The sequence below is a fragment of the Ambystoma mexicanum genome, chromosome 6q (genome assembly GCF_040938575.1).
Source record: "Ambystoma mexicanum isolate Mex_15411 chromosome 6q, UKY_AmexF1_1, whole genome shotgun sequence".
NCBI classification, from domain to species: Eukaryota; Metazoa; Chordata; class Amphibia; order Caudata; family Ambystomatidae; genus Ambystoma; species Ambystoma mexicanum.
In genome coordinates, this window is record NC_090937.1 from 43,528,200 (window position 1) to 43,550,195 (window position 21,996).

The window sequence follows — 21,996 nt, forward strand, 5'->3', positions numbered from 1 at the left end:
CCTCCCTCCCTCCCTCTTCCTCCCTCCCTCTTCCTCCTAGCCCTCCCCCTCTGAATAATTGCTCTACATTCTGTTTTTGGTGACCGATTCATGTTTGTAATTTGCTTCTGTTACAATTTATGTTAAATGTACCCTGTTGTAACTATAAAGCGCTATATAAGATTAATAAAAACAATAGCCCCCCCCACACCCCCTGTCACTCAGCGGGTGCAGCGGTGGGGGGGGGGGAGGGGGGGAGAAGATCCAGCCCGCGACATGCCGTAGACCGCCCACTGCTTAACGCAGCGCTCCTTAAGTGTTTTAGGGCGCAGGAGTTTACAGGGCGTGCACCGCGCTTCATTGTGGTCAAGGGGGTAGACAATTATTGCACTTAGAGTGCTCGTCCTTCCAAGGATATCTGGCCCTGCAAGAGGGGAAAAACCTAAGTTTGTGTCCTTTCCATAGCGAAAGGCAATAAAGGTGATGACCAGACCTAGAGGGTAAAGAGGGGGAAGAGACATAGCTGACAGGATATGGCCACACCGACCCCACTCTCCCTACTGTGTAGGCCAGCCAGAGGGGACGGCTCTGCAGCAGGATTGTAGGCATTGAAAGTCCACCGCAGTCTTTGGCATAGTACAGGAACCACAGTCGAAATGACTTTAAGGGAATAATCGACAAAGTCGATAAGGTGATAACAATGTCTCTTATGAAAGAGCTCCCCAATAGGGCGACCAGTAATCTGGGTGGAAAAAAAACTATCTGAGGGACCTCAGAGCGTGAGGGATTTTGGGTACACTACATGTCACGATAGGGATACTGTTACAGACATACCTATGCCGACGTCCCCTTTCGGTCCCCGAAAGACAAGATGCAATACTCTGCGGTTACCACTGGATGTCGGACCATCTGCACAGCATGTGATTCTAAGCAGATTAACAAGCATCAGAAATCTATTTATTGGCACCCCTAAAAATGGCATAATCCTATTTAGTTTCATAAATCTATTTAGCCCTCAAACATTCCACAAGGCTAATCTAAGGTCCCCCATCCCAGGTTAGTGTTCTAGGTGGTCTTGATAGTCTGGTGTGCAGATTATAAATCATGTATGTGATACAACAGGCTTACTCCCCTCCAACTACCCCAACACCCTTACCCACCCCTCACCCCTGCAACAATTGCCCAGCTCAATATCTTGTGCTCAGGCATTCCTGCTTCTCACTCCTGCCTTGATGTGTGTCCATGCTAGGAGTGCAGCAGGTGAATACTCAACAGCTGATATCCATGGACAAATCCAACATGGTTGCAGGACGCAACACACAGCGCACTCCCAAATTGATCACACTGTAAGCTTCCGTGGTGTACACAAAAGCAATGCCCGAGTGTCACTAAAAGGACGCCTCATTGTTGTCGGACATCTTTGTTGGCTGCAGTTTATCTAATCCCAGGCGTGCTTTTTAATTAGCGTCACCCTCTGTGGTAGACTGGTTGTTCACTTCGGTTGTCATATTTTCTGTGTCCATCCATTCATGCGAGTCAAAGAAGACATTTCTGCCTTTGTGTATTACCTTCAACCTCACCGGGTATAAGTAGCATATACTTTAAGTTCCCTGCTCGTAGCCTTTTCTTGACCGACGCAAAGTTCATTTTCTGACGCTGCACCTGCAGAGTGTAATCCGGGTATGTGGTAATACTGGCTGATGCCCATTATATTGTGTCACCCTTCCGGAAGTGTGATGATTTTTTCTCTGTCATAGTTCAGAATACGAGCTATAATTGGTCACGGCGGGGCACCTGGTGGCAGTCTCCTTGCCAGGGATCTATGTGCCCTCTCAACCGTGAAGCCCTGGGTGAGGGTACCTGTGCCAATTTCTTGATACCAACTTTTGTGCTCGACGACAGCTACTCGAACATCTTCCATTTTGCCAGCTTGTTTGACCCGTGCAGTGCAGGAGTCCCCCCCCCCCCCAACCCTCCCCCTCCCGACGGCCTCCCTCTTATCCCCACGAGTGAGGCTCAGGAACAGTGAGATCTGCAGGAAGCAACGTCTCCAGCTGCATCTTTTTCTTCATTCTAAGGTACTGTGCCAACCAGATTGAAAGAACTTACTTCTCGCTCTGACAGTTTGTGAAACTTTCCCAACGTACAGGCCCAACATATTCTTTTTGGTACAAACTACTTCTGAGAACATTGGCAAAGACTTTACCGTTTACTACAAGAACTGCTCTTTCCTAGCCAAGACACTAGCTGTAACGCTCACCTGATTCCCACGGAGGCGCTGATCCCGGCTGGGCTGCTATCGTTTCTTCAATTGAGAAGCGTAGAGCTCGGACGACTCTCAGGACTGGGCTTCCTCTTATCGAATGTCTGACTTGCAGGTTAAGTTTTCTGCAGGTGGAAGAAAAAGGGTTAATCACAGTTTGATGGGATTCCTTCTCCCACCGATCGCCAGTTTCTCCCACAGCCTAGCTTTCTACTTGTCTCGGCGAGCTCTCACCTTAGGCGTATAAATGCTGAGCTCTCCATCCTGCGTCTGGTGCAGGGGTGCGTGGATTCCAGTTACGTCACTGGATGAGTTCAGTGTTGAGGCTCAAGTCTTTTGCGGCCTTAGTTGTGACACTGGTGCTGGGATGCCGAAGAGCGATGCCGCCGTTACTGCACGAGCGGATGCCTGTAAGTATACTGTAGTCTTTAGGCTTTAAAAGATGGGCACCTCAATAATGTCCCTTTTCCTTTGTTTCAGGCCTCGGGATGCTGTGGGCGTAGTTTTCCGTTGCCGCTGCACGTGCCGATGCACGTAAGTATAATGTTCGTTGGCCGCTTTTAATGGCACCTCTAATAATGTCCTTTCTAGTTTTCAGGTGCCGGGATGCTGCGGTTGATGCGGCCGCTTCTGCGCGTGCAAAAACTGGTAAGTTAAGATGAATGCGACTGCCTTCACCCGAACCCCTTTTTAATTATGTCCTTTGCCTTTCAGGTGCAGAGAAGCTGCCGAAGAGAAGGCCGCGGTTAGCTCCGTTGCTCACGGATGGATCAGGTAAGCGGGCGCGGCTGCGAGCGAGTTGCACTTTTCTAACCTTATGTTTATTCTTTGCAGGTTTTGCCGATGACTGGATTCCGGGATCTGGTAAGTATTGTTCTGTGTCTTTCTTCATCCACAGGTTGCTGCGCGGAAGCTGAAGATGACTCTGGACCTGGAATGCAGGAGCCGACTCGGTGAGCGTCCTGCTGCTGCTGCAGAATAACGCAAAGCACGTGTTTTCCATCGGGCGTGGTTTAAATAGCAGAGAAGTGCTTCCAGTGTGTGTTCTTCCACCGGTTCCACCCAGGTAAGAAAAGAGTTCCTGAATGGAGGGAATAGTTCCTCCCAGCTCTGATGGCTGGGGACTTCAACCAGACTGGATTGTTCTGGGTAAATATGCAGTATGGTCTGCCTCAGGTAAGTCCACCCAAGCATTATTACACTATTTATCAATATGAGCCCGGCGCCTATGGTGCCGGGACTGAAACCCTTCATGAGCCTGGCGCCAAAGGCGCCAGGACACGGTCCAAAGGGCCCCTGTAGGGGTCTGCTGGGTCCGGAGTAGTGGAAGACGGGTCTGCTTCCGAGGGCGCTGGGTCAGTCCTGGCCCCTCGGGAGTAACGCCCATGACACTAGCCCATTGACTTTGGACTATGCCTATTGAACTGAATCGAGTCCTCTAGTGAACTGAAACTATTTGCACTGCCTAAGAATGTATTTTTGATCCATTCTATTAACTTGTGCCTTTTTACTCCCATTCAAAGTAACTGAAATGCCATTTTGCTCCTATTTCAGGGGAGCCCAATTTACTCAGAAACGAATTGGTTTGGTATTGAAGTGGGTGTGTAGAATATTAAGTTGCCTCCTTCTAGTGAATGTTTTCTAAATGATTGTGTAATAAATTAATAAGTGTTTCACCAAGAAACCTTGAGTGTAAGCGTCTACTTGAACCACTGTGATTGTAATACCTCTGTATAACATCCTTGTACTGCTCACATTCCCTCTTGAGATGAGCCTGGCTGCTCAGCTCGCTACCAAAAACTGTAATACAGACTTATACCCAAGGTTGGTTTTGCTTACACCTGTGGTCCTAATTGTATGTGGAGGTCCCAGAGGATACTGCATGCAATTCTGCTTAACAGTCGTAACCTCCTTCTCGAGGATCACTTTGGGTTCTGCAAGCGACCAAACATCTTGCCGCAGGAGGTTTATACTCCGGTATTTATTTATTTTGGACTCCAATGTAATCTTCAACGCTGCAATGGCCTCCAGAACCTGTCGGTCTCCTGAAATGTGCGTTTGTTCCTCCTGTGAAGGCGAGGTTCTTGAACGGGTATTCTCTGCGCATTCGTGGGTTTATTGAAGGTGTCCAGTGTAGGTTGCTTAGACTTGCTTTTCTCAGACTTGGATGCCATGACTACTACTGTGTCGATATTCTGATCCTCAATTCCACCCTGCTCGCTCAGTCCGTAGTAACATCCAGGCAGTTCTCCAGCAGGCAGTCAATCGCATCTGTGGATATTATGTCCCAATTGTTGCTTGGTATAATATGCTAGAGGTAGGGTAGTAGCCTGTTGCTGGGTCACTTTGTGCCGATGGCCTCCTTTGTGCATGTGCGTCACATCGAGCTTATGCCGCCCAAATTTGCAATCAATAAGCTACTTATATCTGCTGAGGTATATGTGGACTTATTTGTTGGCACTTTAGTTCTCCTGTCGAATTATACACCTCAGGTGCGTAAATACGTACAACACCCTGGCGTGACCACCAGGTTATGTCACTGGTGCACCAGGGAGACTGGTTGTGCTCTCTTCTGTACACTGAGGTGGTTTATGCGGGGTGGTATTGATCTGTGCCTCGTGTTAACCTACTCGTCAGACCACTTCAGGGCACATGTATATAGCAGTCTTGTTCCTCCTTAGTCACAACTTCTAGGGAGTGCTTGCATTGTTGCCAATTGCCAAAGTTCCTCAGGGCGCCTTGGTGACAGGTCCCCAGATGATGGTACTTAGCTCACGCCAATGGTCCCAGGCCATCTGCTGCAACTGTTAGCCACTCATATGTCCCACCTACTGGCTGCAGCTTCTTCGTGTAAGTCTTCATCATGCAGCTGCTATGGAAGGGCTGGCCTTAATATTGATCTCCAACACGCGTTGCTCCAATCATACGGTTCAATCCACACAGTTGTTGCAGCCGTTTCTCGGCAGCGTATCATCTGGGCTCCTGGCTTTTACACCCCTTGAGCCCCTGCGTCGGTGGGACTCTCCAGGATCACCTGCCGCTCCTGGAGTGTGTGTCCCATTCCGCACCAGCTGGTGGGCCTTGCGTCTGTTTTGGCGCAACGCTGCCGATAGCTCTGCCACAGGTACTTTGTGCGCCAGTGAACACGCACCTACTTTAGCCAGACCACAGCGGAAACCAGCTATCAGTTCCTTGCAAATGTTGAATCAAGGCCGCTGCATGCTCTGTAGCAAACGCTACCCTCACTGCAAGCGCCCATCTACTTGGTCGGACCACAGTGGAAACCACCAACTGTTTGCACATACGTGCTGGTTTGTTGAAACCGTACGTTCCTACCCAGCAAGCCTCTGTCCGCTTGGGCCGGACCACAGTGGAAACTGGCTATCAGCTTATTCCTTCGCATCAATTTACTACGCCTGTGCGTTCTTTAGCAATCGCATCTTGCACAGAGAGCCCCCGTCTGCTAGAGCTGGACCACAGTGGCAACCTGCTGTAAGTTTGTTAATCCGCGTTGACTTGCAGCAACGGTACGTTCCGTGGCGATCGCTTTCTGCACATCAAGCCAGTCTGCTTGGGCCAGACCGCAGTGAGGACTAGCAACCAGTTTCTTTGTTCATGTTGATTCCTTGCAACATCGGGTCTTGTAGCGATCCCTCCACGCACATCCCGCCCTGTCTGCTTGGGCCAGAACACAGTTGGGGCCGAGCGCAGCGTTCCTGCTGCAACTTCAATCCAGATAACATCATCTCTACATGGCCACTTAGCCACGCCCCCTGGTTTTGGGAGTGCTTATTATAAAAGCAGACATTTTTTCAACCGGATCATAAGGGGATAGTTTCAGAGGATATGGGACCATCCACAACAACTTAAATTCTAAAACCTGGTAAGGACCCAACCGAATGTACTAGTTATCGCCCCATCTCCCTGCTCAACGGAGATGCTAAGTTCTATGCAAACATTCTGGCTCAACGATTAATGGGGGGGCAACCTAAAGTTATACAACCTGATCTGGCAGGGTTTATTATGGGGAGACATACCCAGGACAATATCCATAGGGCAGTGAAGGTGGCTCTATGGGGACGCATACCCACACAAAAGATGTCCATGATAGCCCAGAGCGTTCGACGGCTTGGAATGGGGTTTCCTGAAGCCAAAACTAGAAAGATTTGGATGTGGGCCAATTTTAACTTGCATGGTTTTGGCAAACTTGCAGATACCCTTTATGAAAATACAGGTCAATGGGCCGCTCTCAACCTCTATTCCAGTAAGGAAAGGTACTGGACTGGGATGTCGGCTGTCCCATTAATATTTGCCATGGCCATGGAGCCAGTGGCGCAGGCAGAAAGGGTAGAGACAGAAATTCAGGGATCATGATTGAAGACATAAGACTGCACTATATGCAGATGACATTTTGTTCCTCCAAGACACTGCAAGCGCACTCCAGGGGGTTACGAGGCTTCTGGAAGAGTTCAGAGAGGTATCGTGATTCCACATTAACTACGTCAACTCAAAAGCGCGCCATGTTACGAAAGACCCAAAGCTGGTAGATTGTAGGAGATTTCCCCCCGATCTGGGAACGGGATGGTATAGAATATCTGGTGGTAACACTGACTACGACCTAAGACGGACTGTATGCGGCCAATATTCCGGGACTCTGAAAAGCTTCGCTGGACGATCTTAAGAGATGGGACATGTAAGAACTTTCCTGGTTTGCCTGCATAACAGCCATTAAGATGACCCTACTCCCTGCGGTTCTTGTTTACGGTGAGCTCTCTTCCGATCCGGATACATGTCCCAATGAACAAAAACGTACAAAGGGAAATCCTGTGTTTCATCTGGGGGTGAAGGAAGCCCAGAGTGCCTAGGAAAGTCCTTTTCTGGCCTTTGGGGTTGGGAGGCTTTGGGTTTCCTGAGATTGCTTGCCAATTCCTGGCAGAGCAGTTGGCCCCTATGTTGCAATGGTCCTCAGCAGCGCTCCGAACAGGTTAGAGCACTTTGGAACAAGGTGCTACAAATATTCCACTGGGGTTCTGAGGGCAGTTGGCAAGGGGCCCACTATTCAAAACTACAAATTGTTCCTTCACTTATTGGGATAAAGCCCGATGGGATAAGAAGCTAAACCTGGGTTTGGGTCCTGTCGCACCAATTACGCCAGGCAGATCTCCCAACCCAATTTTTGGGCCAACTGGGCGGGGCAAGCAAACTCAACTCAAAAAGGGACTTTTCAGGCAGGGGCTCCTTTGCAGTTTGAGACTGTAAAGCGACATTTCTGGTAACAGAACGGGAATGATTCCACTGTGTCCAGATTAGACACTGGATCACTAGTAGGCTGGTAAGGGAGGTGACTACCAGGGAGCTCATAGGCTCAGAATTAATCATTGTGAGGGGAGAGGTGGGGGGGTTTTGTTGGCAGAAACATGTATCGCTTGTTGGATGGGACTACACCTGGGGACATTCTGTCATGTATGTACAAGTGGGCGCAAGACCTGGGAGTTACCATAACTGAGGCATAATGGGGCCAGATCTGGCACGAAGCGCTTAAGAGCTCTAAATGTACGCCCATCAAAGAATCAGCATATAAGAGGGGGCGGAGGACGTATATGCCGCAAGTTGGGCCCGCGCCACACTGGTTACCCATATGCTGGCTGCGGCAAGGATCACTATAGCCAATGGTTGGAAAACAGTGCAGGGCCCAATTGGAGCTATGAGGTAGGTAAGAATGTGGGGCATCATGGCGCTGGAGAAGGTGTGCGCATTGACCAATGGTATACATAAAAAAAACTGTCAGTATGGCTCCCATTTCACGAACAAGTCTCGGCCAGAGAACAGAACTATTTCAAGCCTGCTTTGTTGAAGAATGTCCTTTGAAAAGGGGGTGAATGGAAAGCCCTCGAAAAGAAAGTTTTATGTTAAAATGGGAGCTACTCTGTTGCACCACCATGGGTCATTTGGTTTCGTACATGATTGAGGTTGGTGTGGGGGCGGGGGGCTAGTTGGGTTGTTGACATAACGAAAAATGGGTGTGCACTAAAGACTACTACTATGTATTATTACATGATCCCTGGCTGCATGGTATAATGGTTATCTTCTGAACACTGAAAAACAAGAAAAAACTTTTCCACACGCCAGTTTACACCAATGGGGTTTTATTCAGAACTGAATACATCAGGGCAGGCCTCCATTGCCTAAACAGTGAATGGGCGGTGATAAGAACCTGGTCAAATCACATGTATCACGTTTTGCCTCATTCCATAAATAACTAATGTAAATAATTAAAGTGTCAAAAACCACTGTCTTGGAATCAGATTAGCAAAGCACCTCGTACTTTCGGCAGCTGCAGTTTCATTCGCACACATACTCCACTTCTCAGAGGACACTTCTGTGCAGCAAGAGCTTGGCTGCGGCCCCAAGGGTTCAACAGCCAGCTTCTTTATGCATATCAAAAAGGTATTGAGGCACACCCAACATTTCTATGTGCACTGCAGACCAAAGCCCTGGAACAGAGGAGCTGGGCACATATTGGCAATGACTGATCTTAATGAGCCCACGCTGTCAATTTGATTTACCCCTCTGAGGTTTATACAAACATACACATGGATGTTTATGATGCATGTGTTATTAGGTTTGGGGATGGCGAGTGGCAGTCGTGAGGTGATGTACAGTTTAGTGATATCGACGTTAACCAATAGGAGGAGGACACGGTCATGTCCCTGTGAAACAATGCCGGAGAAAGTCAGCAAGTTAACAAATTGAGTCCCTACCTGGGTCTCGCCCTCTAGGCCATGCAGTGCAGGCTACATTAGTAAGGAAATTCATTTTTATTTTTTCGAGTAAGGTCAAGAGGAAACGTATATCCAGGAAGAACAGGCAATTGTATTGGCCCAGTTAAGAAGCTAGCAGAAGAGAATCAAAACCAGCAGAACAGCTTCGATTCTCCTACTTTGACAAAACACTGACAGGACGAAGCAACACCAACGCCTTTAAGTCTTGACCCTCATTCAATATCCATTCAATCCTAGTCTTTTTGCCACGTCGCTCCTTAATGCAGTGTGTTGTCTGAATTAATTTTGAAAGAGATGCAAGACCCTTTAATCTGCTTAAGCTCACAAATCACAGAATCAAAGTCATTAAAAACACATTGTCAACTATTTGCTGCCCCTTTGCAGCAACGCCACTATGAACTCTCCGTGGAGGACGCACAGCTCTTCCTTCCAATAGGTTATAGCATTAAGATGAATAAACTCTGCAAATCCTGTATTATCATCTATATGTGAGACATTGGCAGTTCACTTCATCTAAACTCATTTTATGGACTACTACTGCAAAAGTGAACTCTTCAAATGGCTTCTGGACATTGGCACAACAACGTTACTAAAACATTTCATTTTTCCACTTTCCTCCCTTAGACTTCTATGCGACACACTTTGGACTCCTGTCCTAACTTGAAGTAAATAAAGCATTGTGCCAGAAGCCATTTCCATTGTCCATTTTCTCATTCATATGGGGAAGCAGATTAGTACCCAAGTCTATCAGTATTGAAGGACTAGGTCCCTCTGAATGTCTTGGAGTGTTACAATTTCAAACATCACTTAAAGTCAAGTGCGTCTTTGGTTCCTTTTACAATGCGCTTAGGACGAGCTGGTGGCAGCAGTGGTTTGGTGTTTTGCTGATTTTATTTGTGCACTTTTGCATTTACCACAATGGCTACTAAGGGTGTCTAGCACCCCAAGATGACCGTACCACAAGGTTTTAGCTTGTCCATTAGCCATATTGTTATTTGACCTTCCTGCCTACTCAGGTCAGGAAATGCCATATATGAACTGCCCTTTCCATGGTAATGCTTCTGCTTTAGCGGTAGAAGGGGCGGTTCGATTGTGAGCCCGCAGGTGCGTCTGTTGCTGGGCAGATGGCCATCTAGGATCAATAGCCACTGCCTGTTTGAATGGTGCAGATCCTTACCACTGGTAGGCTTGTGCAAGCTCTCAGTCCAAATCTTGAATAAAAGGAGGGGTCCTGCAGCCATTAGACAGATCGGTGAAGCAAAGTCCTCTACTAAGAAGAGCAGCCAGTTGATGACCAGAGGACAACCCTGTGGCTGGCTGGCCCAAACTCCAGTGAAGTTCCGATGTAGCCCTGCTCTGCTGCCTAATCTCAAGACCACCCCTTTTGGTGCTTCAACTCCTGACCAGTGGATCCATGCTTTGAGACTTCAGAAGTGTCCCTGAATCAACGGGTGGACAACCAGCTCTCTCCTTCAGAGGATCTTCAACTTGTGCAACAAGATGTCTGTGCCTGCATTTTCAGCCTGCTTGATACAACAGAAACTGTGCTGGGCCATTGCTCGTTCACTGAAGATCGCTTGTCGGCCAATGACTGTGGTGAGTCCCATTGCAAATCTGTTGTCTTCGCTCCCTGGAGGTGTCCTGAGGTGGTCTGCACCACAAAAGTATTAATCTTTTCCTACGTGTTTTTTTTTTTTACTGGAAGCGGTCTGGAACAGATTCTTAAGAACCATGACCAACAAAACTAAAACCTAGACTGAAAAGTGACCTGTGACCGCTGCTGCTTCCTCAGCCGGACCAAGCACAGAAGGTTTGCGCTCAATGGATTCTGCAACCTCAGCAGTGGTCTTGAGATCAGTGTCACAGAGGTACATTAATATGCGAGGTGTGTCCCCCCCGTCTGCTATAGGCTTACGATTGGTATAAAGTCATGTCCCTAAAAATCCCTCTTTCCTTACTTTAGTCGGTGGAGGCCTGATCAATGATCCCTTAGTAGACCCATTAGTGTGCCTGGACTGAATGAACTTACTTACCTGAACTAGTTATAACTTTTTAAGTATTAAACATAACCAGTGGCATCACCAATATCTTCATAAACCTACCTGTGAAGTATATGCTTTGGAACTGGTGACTTTTGGGCACAAGGCACCAAACTATCATAGGGTTGAACTTTATAAGAGCTTCGGAAGCGGTATACGATTATCCTGAAGTGCCTTTTCTAATTCTATTGATACAAGTACTTACCTGTGATGCACTGGTTACTGAATCAAATGCTTTCCTATATTCTAAGGGAGAATGTATGGGATATATTACTCACCGTAACCGTATTTCTGATGCTTGTATCTGCTTAGATCCACATGCTATGCATAGGCTGACATCTATTGGAAGCTGTGCAGCATTACAGTTTTCGAAACTCGAAAGTGACGTCGACAGGGCATGCCAGTAATACTTTCCCCAGTGTGATGCCTACTGTACCCATGGTCCTTCACCAGTTGAGGTCCCTCAGATTGTTTTGTTTCTGACATGAGATTGCATGAAGGGTAGCATGAGTAAAGGTGTATCCAAGCAGCTCATATAACATCTATGCACCTTCTCCCAGGTGAGGAAGAGTGGGCGCATGTGAATCTAAGCAGATACAAGCTTCAGAAATCCGATTACGGTGAATAATGTATCCCTTCTGAGGCTTGTGGAATCTACTTAGATCACATGCTATGCATAGATTTACTAGCAGCGTTAGGAGAAGGTGGTGGGTTGTGAGAAGGTTCAGCAACAAATAGACGTTTTAGAACCGCTTGTCCCATCTGTGCATCTGCCTTGGAATTAGTGTCAATGCAGTAGTGCTGAGTCAAAGTGTGTACTGAGCTCCATGTTGCTGCTTTGCAAAGGCTGTCCAAGAGGACATTTGCGATAAATGCCAGAGTAGCTCCTGTGCTCCTTGTGGAGTGAGCTCTTGGTATGAAAGGCAGTGTTTTGTTTGATAATGAATAGCATAAGTGTATGCATCCGACTAGCCATCTGGAGATGGCATTTTTGGAAATGTGGTCTCTGCCTGCTGCTACGGAGAGAGTTGGACTGTTTTCCTAAGCGGTCTGGTCTAGTTTACATAGTAAAGGACTACCGACTTACATCAAGTGTATGGAGTTTTACCTCAGCTGAGCTAGTTGGATTCTGAAAGAAAGCCAGCAGCTCAATGGATTGGTTCACATGGAATTTGGAAATTAATTAGGGGGAAAACCTCGGGTGTGCATGTAAAACCAATTTATCCTTGTGTATGACAAAGAAAGGACAATGCTTGCAATTCACTAACTCTTCTTATGGAAGTAATGGCCACTAAGAAGTCAGTCTTGTAGGTCAGGTGTTTAAGACTTGACTTATGCATAGGCTCAAAGAGTGGTCCCATGAGCTTTGCAAGTACTACATTGAGATGCCAGCCTGGCAGAGGGTTAGAAATTGGAGGGTGGAGTCTTTACTCCCCCCATGAATGCCTTAATGACTGGCACCTTCCACCATGATACTTTACTTCGGGAGGTAGTGTAAGCCAATAAAGCTGTCAGGTGGACCTTTATAGAGTTGAAAACTAACCCAGAGTCTAGCAAATGCAGCATGTAATTGGGAATGTGGGAAGGAGTACATTCTATGGGGTTTGTTTAGACAGGCACCAAATTGAGGAATCTTTTCCACTTGTCGAAATAACAGTGCCTGGTGTTTGGTTTACGTGCCTCCTTGAGGCTATCCATACACTGTTGTGGTAGATTAAGATGTCTGAACTCCATGATCTCAGGAGCCATGCTGCCAAGTTCATTGAGTGTGGTTGGGGATGTACTGTTATTCCCCTGTGCTGGGGAAATAGGTTTTTCTGGCACAGGAGTTTGATGGGATCACACATCGCCAGTTTGCGCAGATGTGGACACCATGGCTGTCTTGCCCACATAAGAGCCACTAGGATGAGCATCATCTGTTCTCCATGAATCATGTTCACTACCCTGCTCATTAAAGGAGTTGGGGGAATGGGGGTGGGGCGTAAGCAAATTTCCCTGACCAGATCATCCATAGGGCGTTTGCCTTGGAGTCTGGTTGGGGGAACCTGGACGTGAAGTCTAGGAATTGCTGGTTTTCTCTTGTAGCAAAGAAGTCTAGCGTGGGGTAACACCACTGAGAAGATGTGGTCTACCCCTAGTTTCCACTTATGTTCCCTCTGGTAGGGGATCTCTGCTCAGAGTCTGGAGTACCCCTGAACATCCCTCGTCTGAGTGACAATTTCCATACTTTCTGTGCCAGCTTAGACAGGTGTTGGGGGGGGGTGAGGAGGGGGGAGGGGTTGTCCTTGTTGATAGAGCATAGCAGTGGTGCCGGCTGTCAGGATTTGAACAGACTGGTCAGTCAGCTGCAATTCGAATGGTTGAAGCACTTCGAATACTGCTAGGAGTTCCAGCAGGTTGCTGTGGTTTTTGCCTTAAACAGGTTTTCCTTTGTCCACCAATGTAGTTTTTTTTCTTTTTACAAGTGTTGCCGAAACGACCACTAGATCGTCACACTGACCGCTTTCCTGAGACCATTTTTTCGCCAACCACTCCTGCATGGGGCGCAGACATGCGTGGGGGACCAGGTATATGCACAACGACATCATGCCCAGTAAACGCATTGCTTTGCATACGCTCATTTGGCGACCAGCTTGATACAGAGGCATTTGCCAGAGCATGTTTTCAACCCTTTCCATGGATGGAGGGACAAACCATGCTTCAGTGTTTAAGACAGCTCCTAGGAACAGTTTTGTTGTTTTTGGCACAAGACTTGAAATGTTCTCGTTTATTGAGAAGCCCAAATGGAAGAGAAGGTTTATGGTTCTCTGCACGTTTTGTTTGCACAGCTGGCATGATTCCCTTGTGATCAGCCAGTCGTCCAAGTAGGGGCCCACTGGGATTGCCTCCCTGCGCAGGTGCGCTGCCACCACCGCCGGTACCTTGGTGAACACCCTTGGAGCAGACCATATTCCGAAGGGCAGCACCTTGAATTGGTAGTGCTGGTTTGCCATCTTGAAAAACGCAAGAATTTTCTGTGCGCTGGGAACATTGAAATATGAAAATGGGCATCTTTGATATCCAGTGTTGCCATGTAGTCACCCTGCTTTAGCAGGGGGATTACCTCTTCTAGTATTGTCATGTGATTTTTTTTTGGCTTTACATAACTATTTACAGGGCGTGCAGGGTGAATAGATCGATCTTTCTTTGGCACAAGGAAGTAGGTTGAATAAATACCCTCATTTACTGGTGCGAACTATGACATTCTTGAGGTCACTGCGCTGCTACTCCTCGAGAAGGATGAGTTGTTCTTCCACTGTTGAGTTCCTTTGACGCGGGGGATGGTTCGATGGCTTTTGGATGAGCTCCACCCAATAGCATCCCACCATGGTTGATAGCACCCACTTGTCTGTGGCGATTCCCTCCCATGCATGGGTGAAGAGTGAAATAAGCCCTTCTACTGGAGAGGCATGGGAGGGGACCTGTAGCTGGCTGTCATGGTTTACGAGGTGTACCTCCACCTCTGGATGTTGAGGACCTCCCACAGCCACGAGATTGGTGCTGAAATCTCTGGAATTCCAGCGAGGCTTGACCCTAGTTACCCCAGGAAGAGCCCTGACCTTGTCCGTAACCCGCGTGGGGCAACATTTTTAAAAAAAGGAGTGTTCTCCGCATTTATGGGAAACGGCAGCCAGGCGAGAAAGGAGAGGATGGACGGGAAAATGCATTCTACAATGACCACCCCACCCCCGACTCTCCCTACTGTTAGGCCGAAAGGGTTAGTCGACTCTTGGATTCCGTTCGACAGGCCTCTCCACCGCGATGAAGTAGTCGAAGTCGGTTTGGAGACAGGACAGAAAGAGTAACCAATATACATTTTTCAATAGTAAATGGCGTTAGCCAAAATTAACTCTGCAAATAAGCAAACTATATTTGAACTAACCGGGACTAAATGGAATTACTGGTCTTGATCTGTGTGAACTCACTGTAACCCTAGAACACACACTCCCCTCCAAGACTAAACGTTGCCGCTCTGCTACTTCACCTTGATTGGGTTTGGCTAAAATATTAGTGTCTCACTGTTCACATAAGTAAGGGGACCTTTCAACATCGGTCCTCTGGGTTGAATTTGGAACACCATCTTAGCAATCACTTATGGAAAGGTTACATTCTTCCCAGTCTACTGCTGCTGTTCATACCAGGCAGTCAATTAGCATCATCAAAATACATACAATGGAACCCCACCAAAACATACAAGCTTACAACAACTAATATAATTGGTTAAAACATGGGAGGTAAAAAAATACAAAATACACATTTTATAAATCTGTGCATTTATATCCTTAAACTGAAATGGGCGTTCATCTGGCAATGCACCAAAATGAGTCCTTTACTTTGGGTACATATAAAGGAAGCAGACGAAACTGCTGTCAGGCATATGTATTTTTAGGGTTTATAGTCATAATGTCGACAATAAAAATGTCGACAGTCAAAAAGTCGAAAAAAAAATGTCGAAAAAAAAATGTCGACTTTTTTTTTCAATGCATTTTTTTTCGAAATGGGGGGGTTCCCCCCCAGTCCCCCCCTTTTTTTTATTTTTCCCTTTTTTTTAGTCCCGAACCCCTAAAATAAATATATAATTAAAAAAAACGAAAGTCGACATTTTTTTTTCGACATTTTTTTGTCGACATTTTGACTGTCCACCTATTTTTAGAATGGGACATGTGCATGTGAGCCATAAAATAAAAGTGCAACATTCAAGTGAAGGAAAACACAATCCAATCAAAAGGTCTCAACGCCCAGATAAGTAAAACATTACTTACTTGCTTTCTTGTGTAGTTGCTTGTGAGTGGACCAACTTCCCTTAAAGCACTCCTAAAATATAAACGAAAGAAAGTGCTTTTATTGGTGGGCCACAAAACTAAGCTTCACTTACAGCAAATCAGTGTACATTTTCATCGATTTACTTTTGAGCAGTTGGGTGATCACCTAAATTGTGAATGCAGCCAAGGTTCATATTCATAAAGCAGGTAAATATATACTTCAATCCCAAACAAGAGAATGTTAATATGTCAAATATACACTCCAAGAACCTATTGAAAGGTTAAAAATCCAATTCATATTTTTCAACTTCTCGCCCATTTTAGCTAGCTTCAAATTAATACAAAAGTTATCAATACCGCACAAAATACAACATCAGGGAAAATAATAGCAGGATGCATGGAGAAGACTCCTAAATGTAGTGAGGTCAGTTTAACAAAATATGAAAGGTTCCCCATTTATCAAATGTGTAAATTACTGCATGTTAGGCAAGATTGTATGCAGTACCCTGTGGTTCTCTTGGCAATAGTTGACCCAACCCCAATAAACATGTACTACACAAGTTGGTAGTGTGACTGAGCAGCCAGGCTCATCTCAGGAGGGGTCAATGTGAGCTGTAGGGTTGCAACATAGAGCCTTACAATGACAAGTATCCAAATAACACTTACACTCAAGGTTTCTTGATTAAACTATTATTTGTTAATTTTAACAGTCAGTTGAGTAAGCTTTCTTTAGAAGGGAGAAAATATGTAACTAATATAATTCAAAATACACACTCAGTTTAATTAAATCAGTAGATACCCATTTGGGATGGTACACATACACTTCCTACACCCTGCGGCGACTTCAATAACTAGCACACTGTGGACATTGATATATCACTGGTACATTTAGAGCAATACGGAGTTTTGTGTCAAAAGGAAAAGGTTAGGGAAGGAAACAATGGTTAACAAGTTTCTCAAACAGGTAAGCACTTTTGAACCCCCCAATGCAATATAGATAAACCCTTTCTCGGCTATACAAGAAAAGAATGGATGACACTTTGGAGGGACAGATCACAACACAAAGTCAGAGGTTATAAGTCTTCAGGGAGCCAGGACAGCCAATGTCACTTGAGCAAAGTCTAGGGGAGCCGAGGCACTTCTTGAAGGTAAGGAAAAAGTCTTACACAATGTTAGAGAGCTTTGTAGAAAATGAAATCAGTGTTGGGCCACAAGCAGGGAGGCTTGTGATGGGCAAAGCTGCAAGCAACTCTGCAGAAGGCAACAAATACAAGTCTCAACCGAGAGGAAGCAAGTGACACAGCTCGAGGCAAGTACCCCTTACTTTACAGTACCTTAGGTCTGAAGAAATTGGTTCCAGCTGGCTTCTGTTCCTGTTGTAGTATGGCAGATCCGGTTGTTCCTGGGCCTCAGTCGTGGGGACAAGAGGGAGGACATCTGGGGACTCCTGCACTACGATGCGAAGGTCGGCAGCAGCAATGGGCAAAGTCAAGATCAGCGGCACTTCCCAGTTTCAGCTTCTTGCTAATAGCACCACTGCGGTTCTCGGATATCTTGTGGGCTTTCCTTGCTTCTGGGGTCCAACACTCTGTTGAGGTGGCTCAGGCTTGGTTAGTCCTGCTTCGAGAGAGTCCAGAGGATCTTCCTGAAGCTCGGGTCTGACTTAAAAACGATGCACTAGATTCTGGTGTTCCTCTCCCTGGCACTCTGTTCCTGCAGCAGCAAATGGAAGTACAGTCAGCAACAACAGGATTTCCTGATGAGTTCGTCTTGGGTTCGACTAACCCACCAACCCAAGGGGAGAAGTCATCCTTTGCAGGGCTTCTCTAGTCGAGGCTAATTTGGAGCTTCAGCACTGCAGCAGGCTTCAACGGGCAAACCAACGGTCCAGGAGTTGCAGCAAGCTTCTCTTGCAATTTCTTATTTGGATTCCTTCGTCCAGTGGTCGACTCTGCCTTCCTTGCAAAAGAGCTTGCCTTTTATGCAAGTCACCCATTCATTCGCAGCCTAGCTGTCACTCACAGCAGTGTGGCTGTCCTCCAAGGACATTTAGCCGGTCAATCACCTTTGGGTGCATTCCTGTAACCATTGAGACTAGGAACTGCGAGTTTTGGGCACCTCTGTCGCTTCCTGCCCTGCCAGACATGCTGGAGCCCAAGGCGGGCTTCTCCAGTGAACCCTGCCAACGACAAAATGAACAAAGGGACCAAATGTGGTTTGGTACGCAGAGTAAATCTCAAGAAGGACCTTTCCAACAAGAAATGGTGAAAAAATAGACTGGGGCTATTTTGACAAAATAGGCACCCATGGGTGCTTTACTTCAGCTGCAATTGCAGTCTGCAGTAAAAACACACAATGGTAGGAAAATGTAAACCACTGCCACAAGCCATTAATTGTAGAACGGGTAACAAGCGTTACATGAGAAAGTAGACAAAGGGGCTACTAGGTAGCCCCTCCAGCACTCTTTGTAGACCCAGCACACACTATCTTACAAAGTTACAAAAGGTAAGTAAAGTCAATATCACTTTACTGCTCTTGGAAACAGTAGTTTAACCAAGCGAAGGTATTTAAACCTTTGGGAAATATGAAAGACTTCCCAGTGTCACTGCACTGAAGGTGCTGTGTCGCAACGCAAAAAGATGATGCCTATGGAGTTTGTCAGACTCCAAAATCAAAAGAAACACTGTTTAAAATCAATGACAACTACATGAGAGTGGGGAAAAGGTTTCACTCTCTCCATGGATCAAAATTAAGTCCAACAAATGAGCTGAGGGTCTCCAAGGTAGAAGGGAATTAGCAAGTGTCTGATAATTCTCCCCAACACCGCACAATTAAAAAAAAACAGTACAACCAAATCAGTGAATATAATAGACATGGGGTGGTAGGGACTTTACTTTTTAATCCTCAAAAATTGGTTTGCAGAGGTCTCCAACCTTTGGCTCTGCTGATGTTTAAGTCTACATCTCCAAATATCTGTTAACAACAGCTATATGCTGGCTGAAGCCGACCAGAGTTTTAGTGCATCTGGAGAGCCAAATGTTTCAGATCCCTGGTTCAGCGTCATGCCATCTTTGTGCTTCTGGTGCAGGGAAAATGAGTCAATGCAATAGGAACAGAGCTCAGCATTGATAGGTGCCTTTGGCAAGAGGAACACTTACTAGTCACAGAAGGCCATTCAGAAAATACAGCCCACAGTATAAATAAACGTTCTAGTGGAACATGCCATTGAGTTTCACTTCATGTGTGCAAGTCACTAGCATTTCCCAAACTATGATTTGTGCAACCAATTCATATTTCGACAGCATGACAGCAAAAAATACCAAAAATGTGTGTGCGCCCTTTTAAAAAAAACTCGAGTCTTCAACATAAATAAAATTCTCTTAAATATACCCAAGTTATCCTAGTGTGAATCTTCCTATGCTTTGCTTCCAGATTTGTCCATACTTGGAAGAAAAAAACAATTAGAAATTGAGTAAAAATGGATTCCCTCTAATTACCTAGCAAATATTTGGTCAAAATAATACAAGCAAATCATGTAGAACTAACGTTAACAATATGTGTTAAATTGACAATACATGGGCATATAAAAATTGCATATCAAAATTGTAAAGAAAACCAATTCCCTATAAAAATTAATATGCAGTACTTGCTTGTTTCGTTTATGCCGAACTAGTGAAAACTCCCTAGGACACAGACGATCATGTTATGTATGGTTCAATTGTTTAAAAAAGTTGATCTGAAAGAAAGACTAGAGATGGATACAAAAATGCAGACCACGTAGTAAATGCTGGAAACTCACTAGTGTGGAATGAGGACGGCAATATGGCGATTCAATCTGGCACACTAAGATGCACTGATTTGGATGAAGTAGTGGTAAGCAGAGTGACATTTGTTGCTGGTTAATAGGTTGCACAATCAATTTCTGATGTTTTCCCCCTGAAGACTGGTGTGTCCCTGGAACGTGTTGAGGAAATAAACAATGGTTGCCTCATTAGCAGATTTAATTAAACAAGTTTACAAGTAAATGTGAAGCACCTATCGCAATGTATTTAATGTACATTTGTACGGCACCTATACAATCAGGGTGATTCCTGGCGCCACAAGGGCAGTGGTGCGGTGGGGAGACAAAGAGAAAAACAATAACAGTCCTATTCGGCCTTGTAACATTCAGATCGTGCAAGCGCAGCAAAGGAAGTGCAAAATGTGGAGCAAAGGATGGGGAGGAAGGATGGATGAGGGAGAGGGAAGTGGGAAGTGCAGGGAGGAGGGGGCCCCACGGGCTAGGCAAGTGCTAAGGGAGCCAAAAAGGCAAGTGCCAGGGGAGCAAGGGGAAGGGGGAAGACTTGTGTGAGAGGGGTGGTCCAGAATCAGTAGGTTCGTCAGGGAAGGGTGCCAGAGGGCAAGTGCTAGTGAGGGAGAGAACTGGTCAAGGATGACCTGGCCCCCAGTAAGACTCAAAGGGACCAGGAACCAGTCGCAAAAGCGGGGGGGGGGGGGGGTCAGGGTGGATTAGCATGGGAGGGAGGAGGGCAGGATGAGGAAAATAAATTCCAGAACTTAAGGAGATCCGGCTCAAGTCAGAGAAGCTGGGAGGCCATTCCAGAGGGAGGACCCTGCCAAAGAAAGATCTACCCCCCCTTCCCTCTGTGCTTGGAGAAACGTCTGATCTACAGAGAGGTGGAACTACAGGACCGAAGGACTCTAGCAGGGAGGTATTTAAGCAGAGAAAGTTGGATGTAGCGGGGTCCCAGGCCCCAGAAAGCCTTGGATAATGCAGAGCGTCTTGAATTTGATCCTTGTAGCCACTGGGAGCCAGTGGAGAGATTTTAGGGCTGGAGAGATGCAGTCCCTGGGCTTCAGGCAAAGGGTAAGTCTTGCAGTGCTATTTTGGATTAGTTGGAGAAGGCTGGAGGGAGGAAAGAGGCAAGTTGAGGAAGAGGCGGTTGCAGTAGTCCAGCCTGGAGAGAACCAGAGCTCTGGAGACTGAGTTTCTGAGACAAGGATGAGTCAAGAGAGAATGCCTCTACGAAGGTAAAGCTGAAAGTGGGCCTTCTGATAGGAGTTGAGACAGGGAGAGAGAGGAGTCGAAGGTGACACCCACGTTTTTTTGCCTCACATTAGGGGAGAGATCCCAAGGAGGGTGACCAGAGAGTAAGAGCAAAGGAAGGTGCAGGAGTCCCAATGAGAAGGATCTCAATCTTACTGGCATTAAGGAAGATAAATAAATTAGCAGCACACTGTGGCCGAATAGTAGCCAGTCAGGAATGAGAGAGGAAAGAGGAGGGGAGCTTGAAGGAGAGCTGTGCATCATCAACAGTCTGTTCTCCTTTCCAATGTTATGCGGAGATCAAGTGGGTCAGAGGGGCAAGGTAGAATTTGAAAAGCCAGAGCGAGCGGATAAAACCCTGAGAGATACCGCAGCTAGAGAGTGAGGTAGAACACAAAAAAAGGGTCCAGTTGGACCTGGTAGGGCCGATTGGAGAGGAAAGAGGTCAACCAGTCCACTGCCCGGTCTGTGATACTATTACTCGCAGGCCAGTTATAGTTCAGGGGAGTGGGGGGGGGCAGGTGGTACACTACACTGCCAGATCGGGAAGGCGAAGTGTGGGCAGGGGTGGAATTCATGGGGGGGGGCAATTTCCAAGTTGAGTTGGTGGAAAAGTTTGAAAACTCCGTGGCAAGGGGGGGGGTATGATATGCAAAACAATTCTGTGGCGATGGGTGGGACAAGGCCACAGCTGGAAGTGGGGATAATGTTTGGTTTACAATATGACGATTAAATGAAGAGTTGGAACATCAGGGTACTGGGGACCTACTCGAAAGCAAGGAAAATTGTGGCCCAAGCAAACCGACAACGCCAATGCCCTCTTTTTATGGGAAATCCACCCTAAGGCAGATGTTTGTCGGACTATAGCACCCCGCCTGGGGTGGGAACAGATACTACACCTCCTACTCAACGCAGTCTTTTGACACTTCTACACAAATCATTAAGCCTCAGCACATGGAAGACTCGGATACAAAGGGACGATACGTCATTGTGCACTGCTCCCTAGCGATGACAGCATTTCTACTTGTAATTACCAATGGCCCGAATGTGGACACCCTGGAATTCTTTGATTAAGTTGTCGGAG

The 21,996-nt window shown here is 46.5% G+C and overlaps 1 protein-coding gene across 1 annotated transcript in view; it reads right to left on the reverse strand.

The window, feature by feature from the left end:
- Positions 1–21,996, reverse strand: part of METAP1 (methionyl aminopeptidase 1) — a 673,612-nt gene that overhangs the window by 572,885 nt on the left and 78,731 nt on the right. The window contains exon 2 of the mRNA XM_069630447.1: positions 15,866–15,917. Coding sequence (XP_069486548.1) covers positions 15,866–15,917 — 52 coding nt within the window. The remainder of the gene's footprint in view (positions 1–15,865; positions 15,918–21,996) is intronic.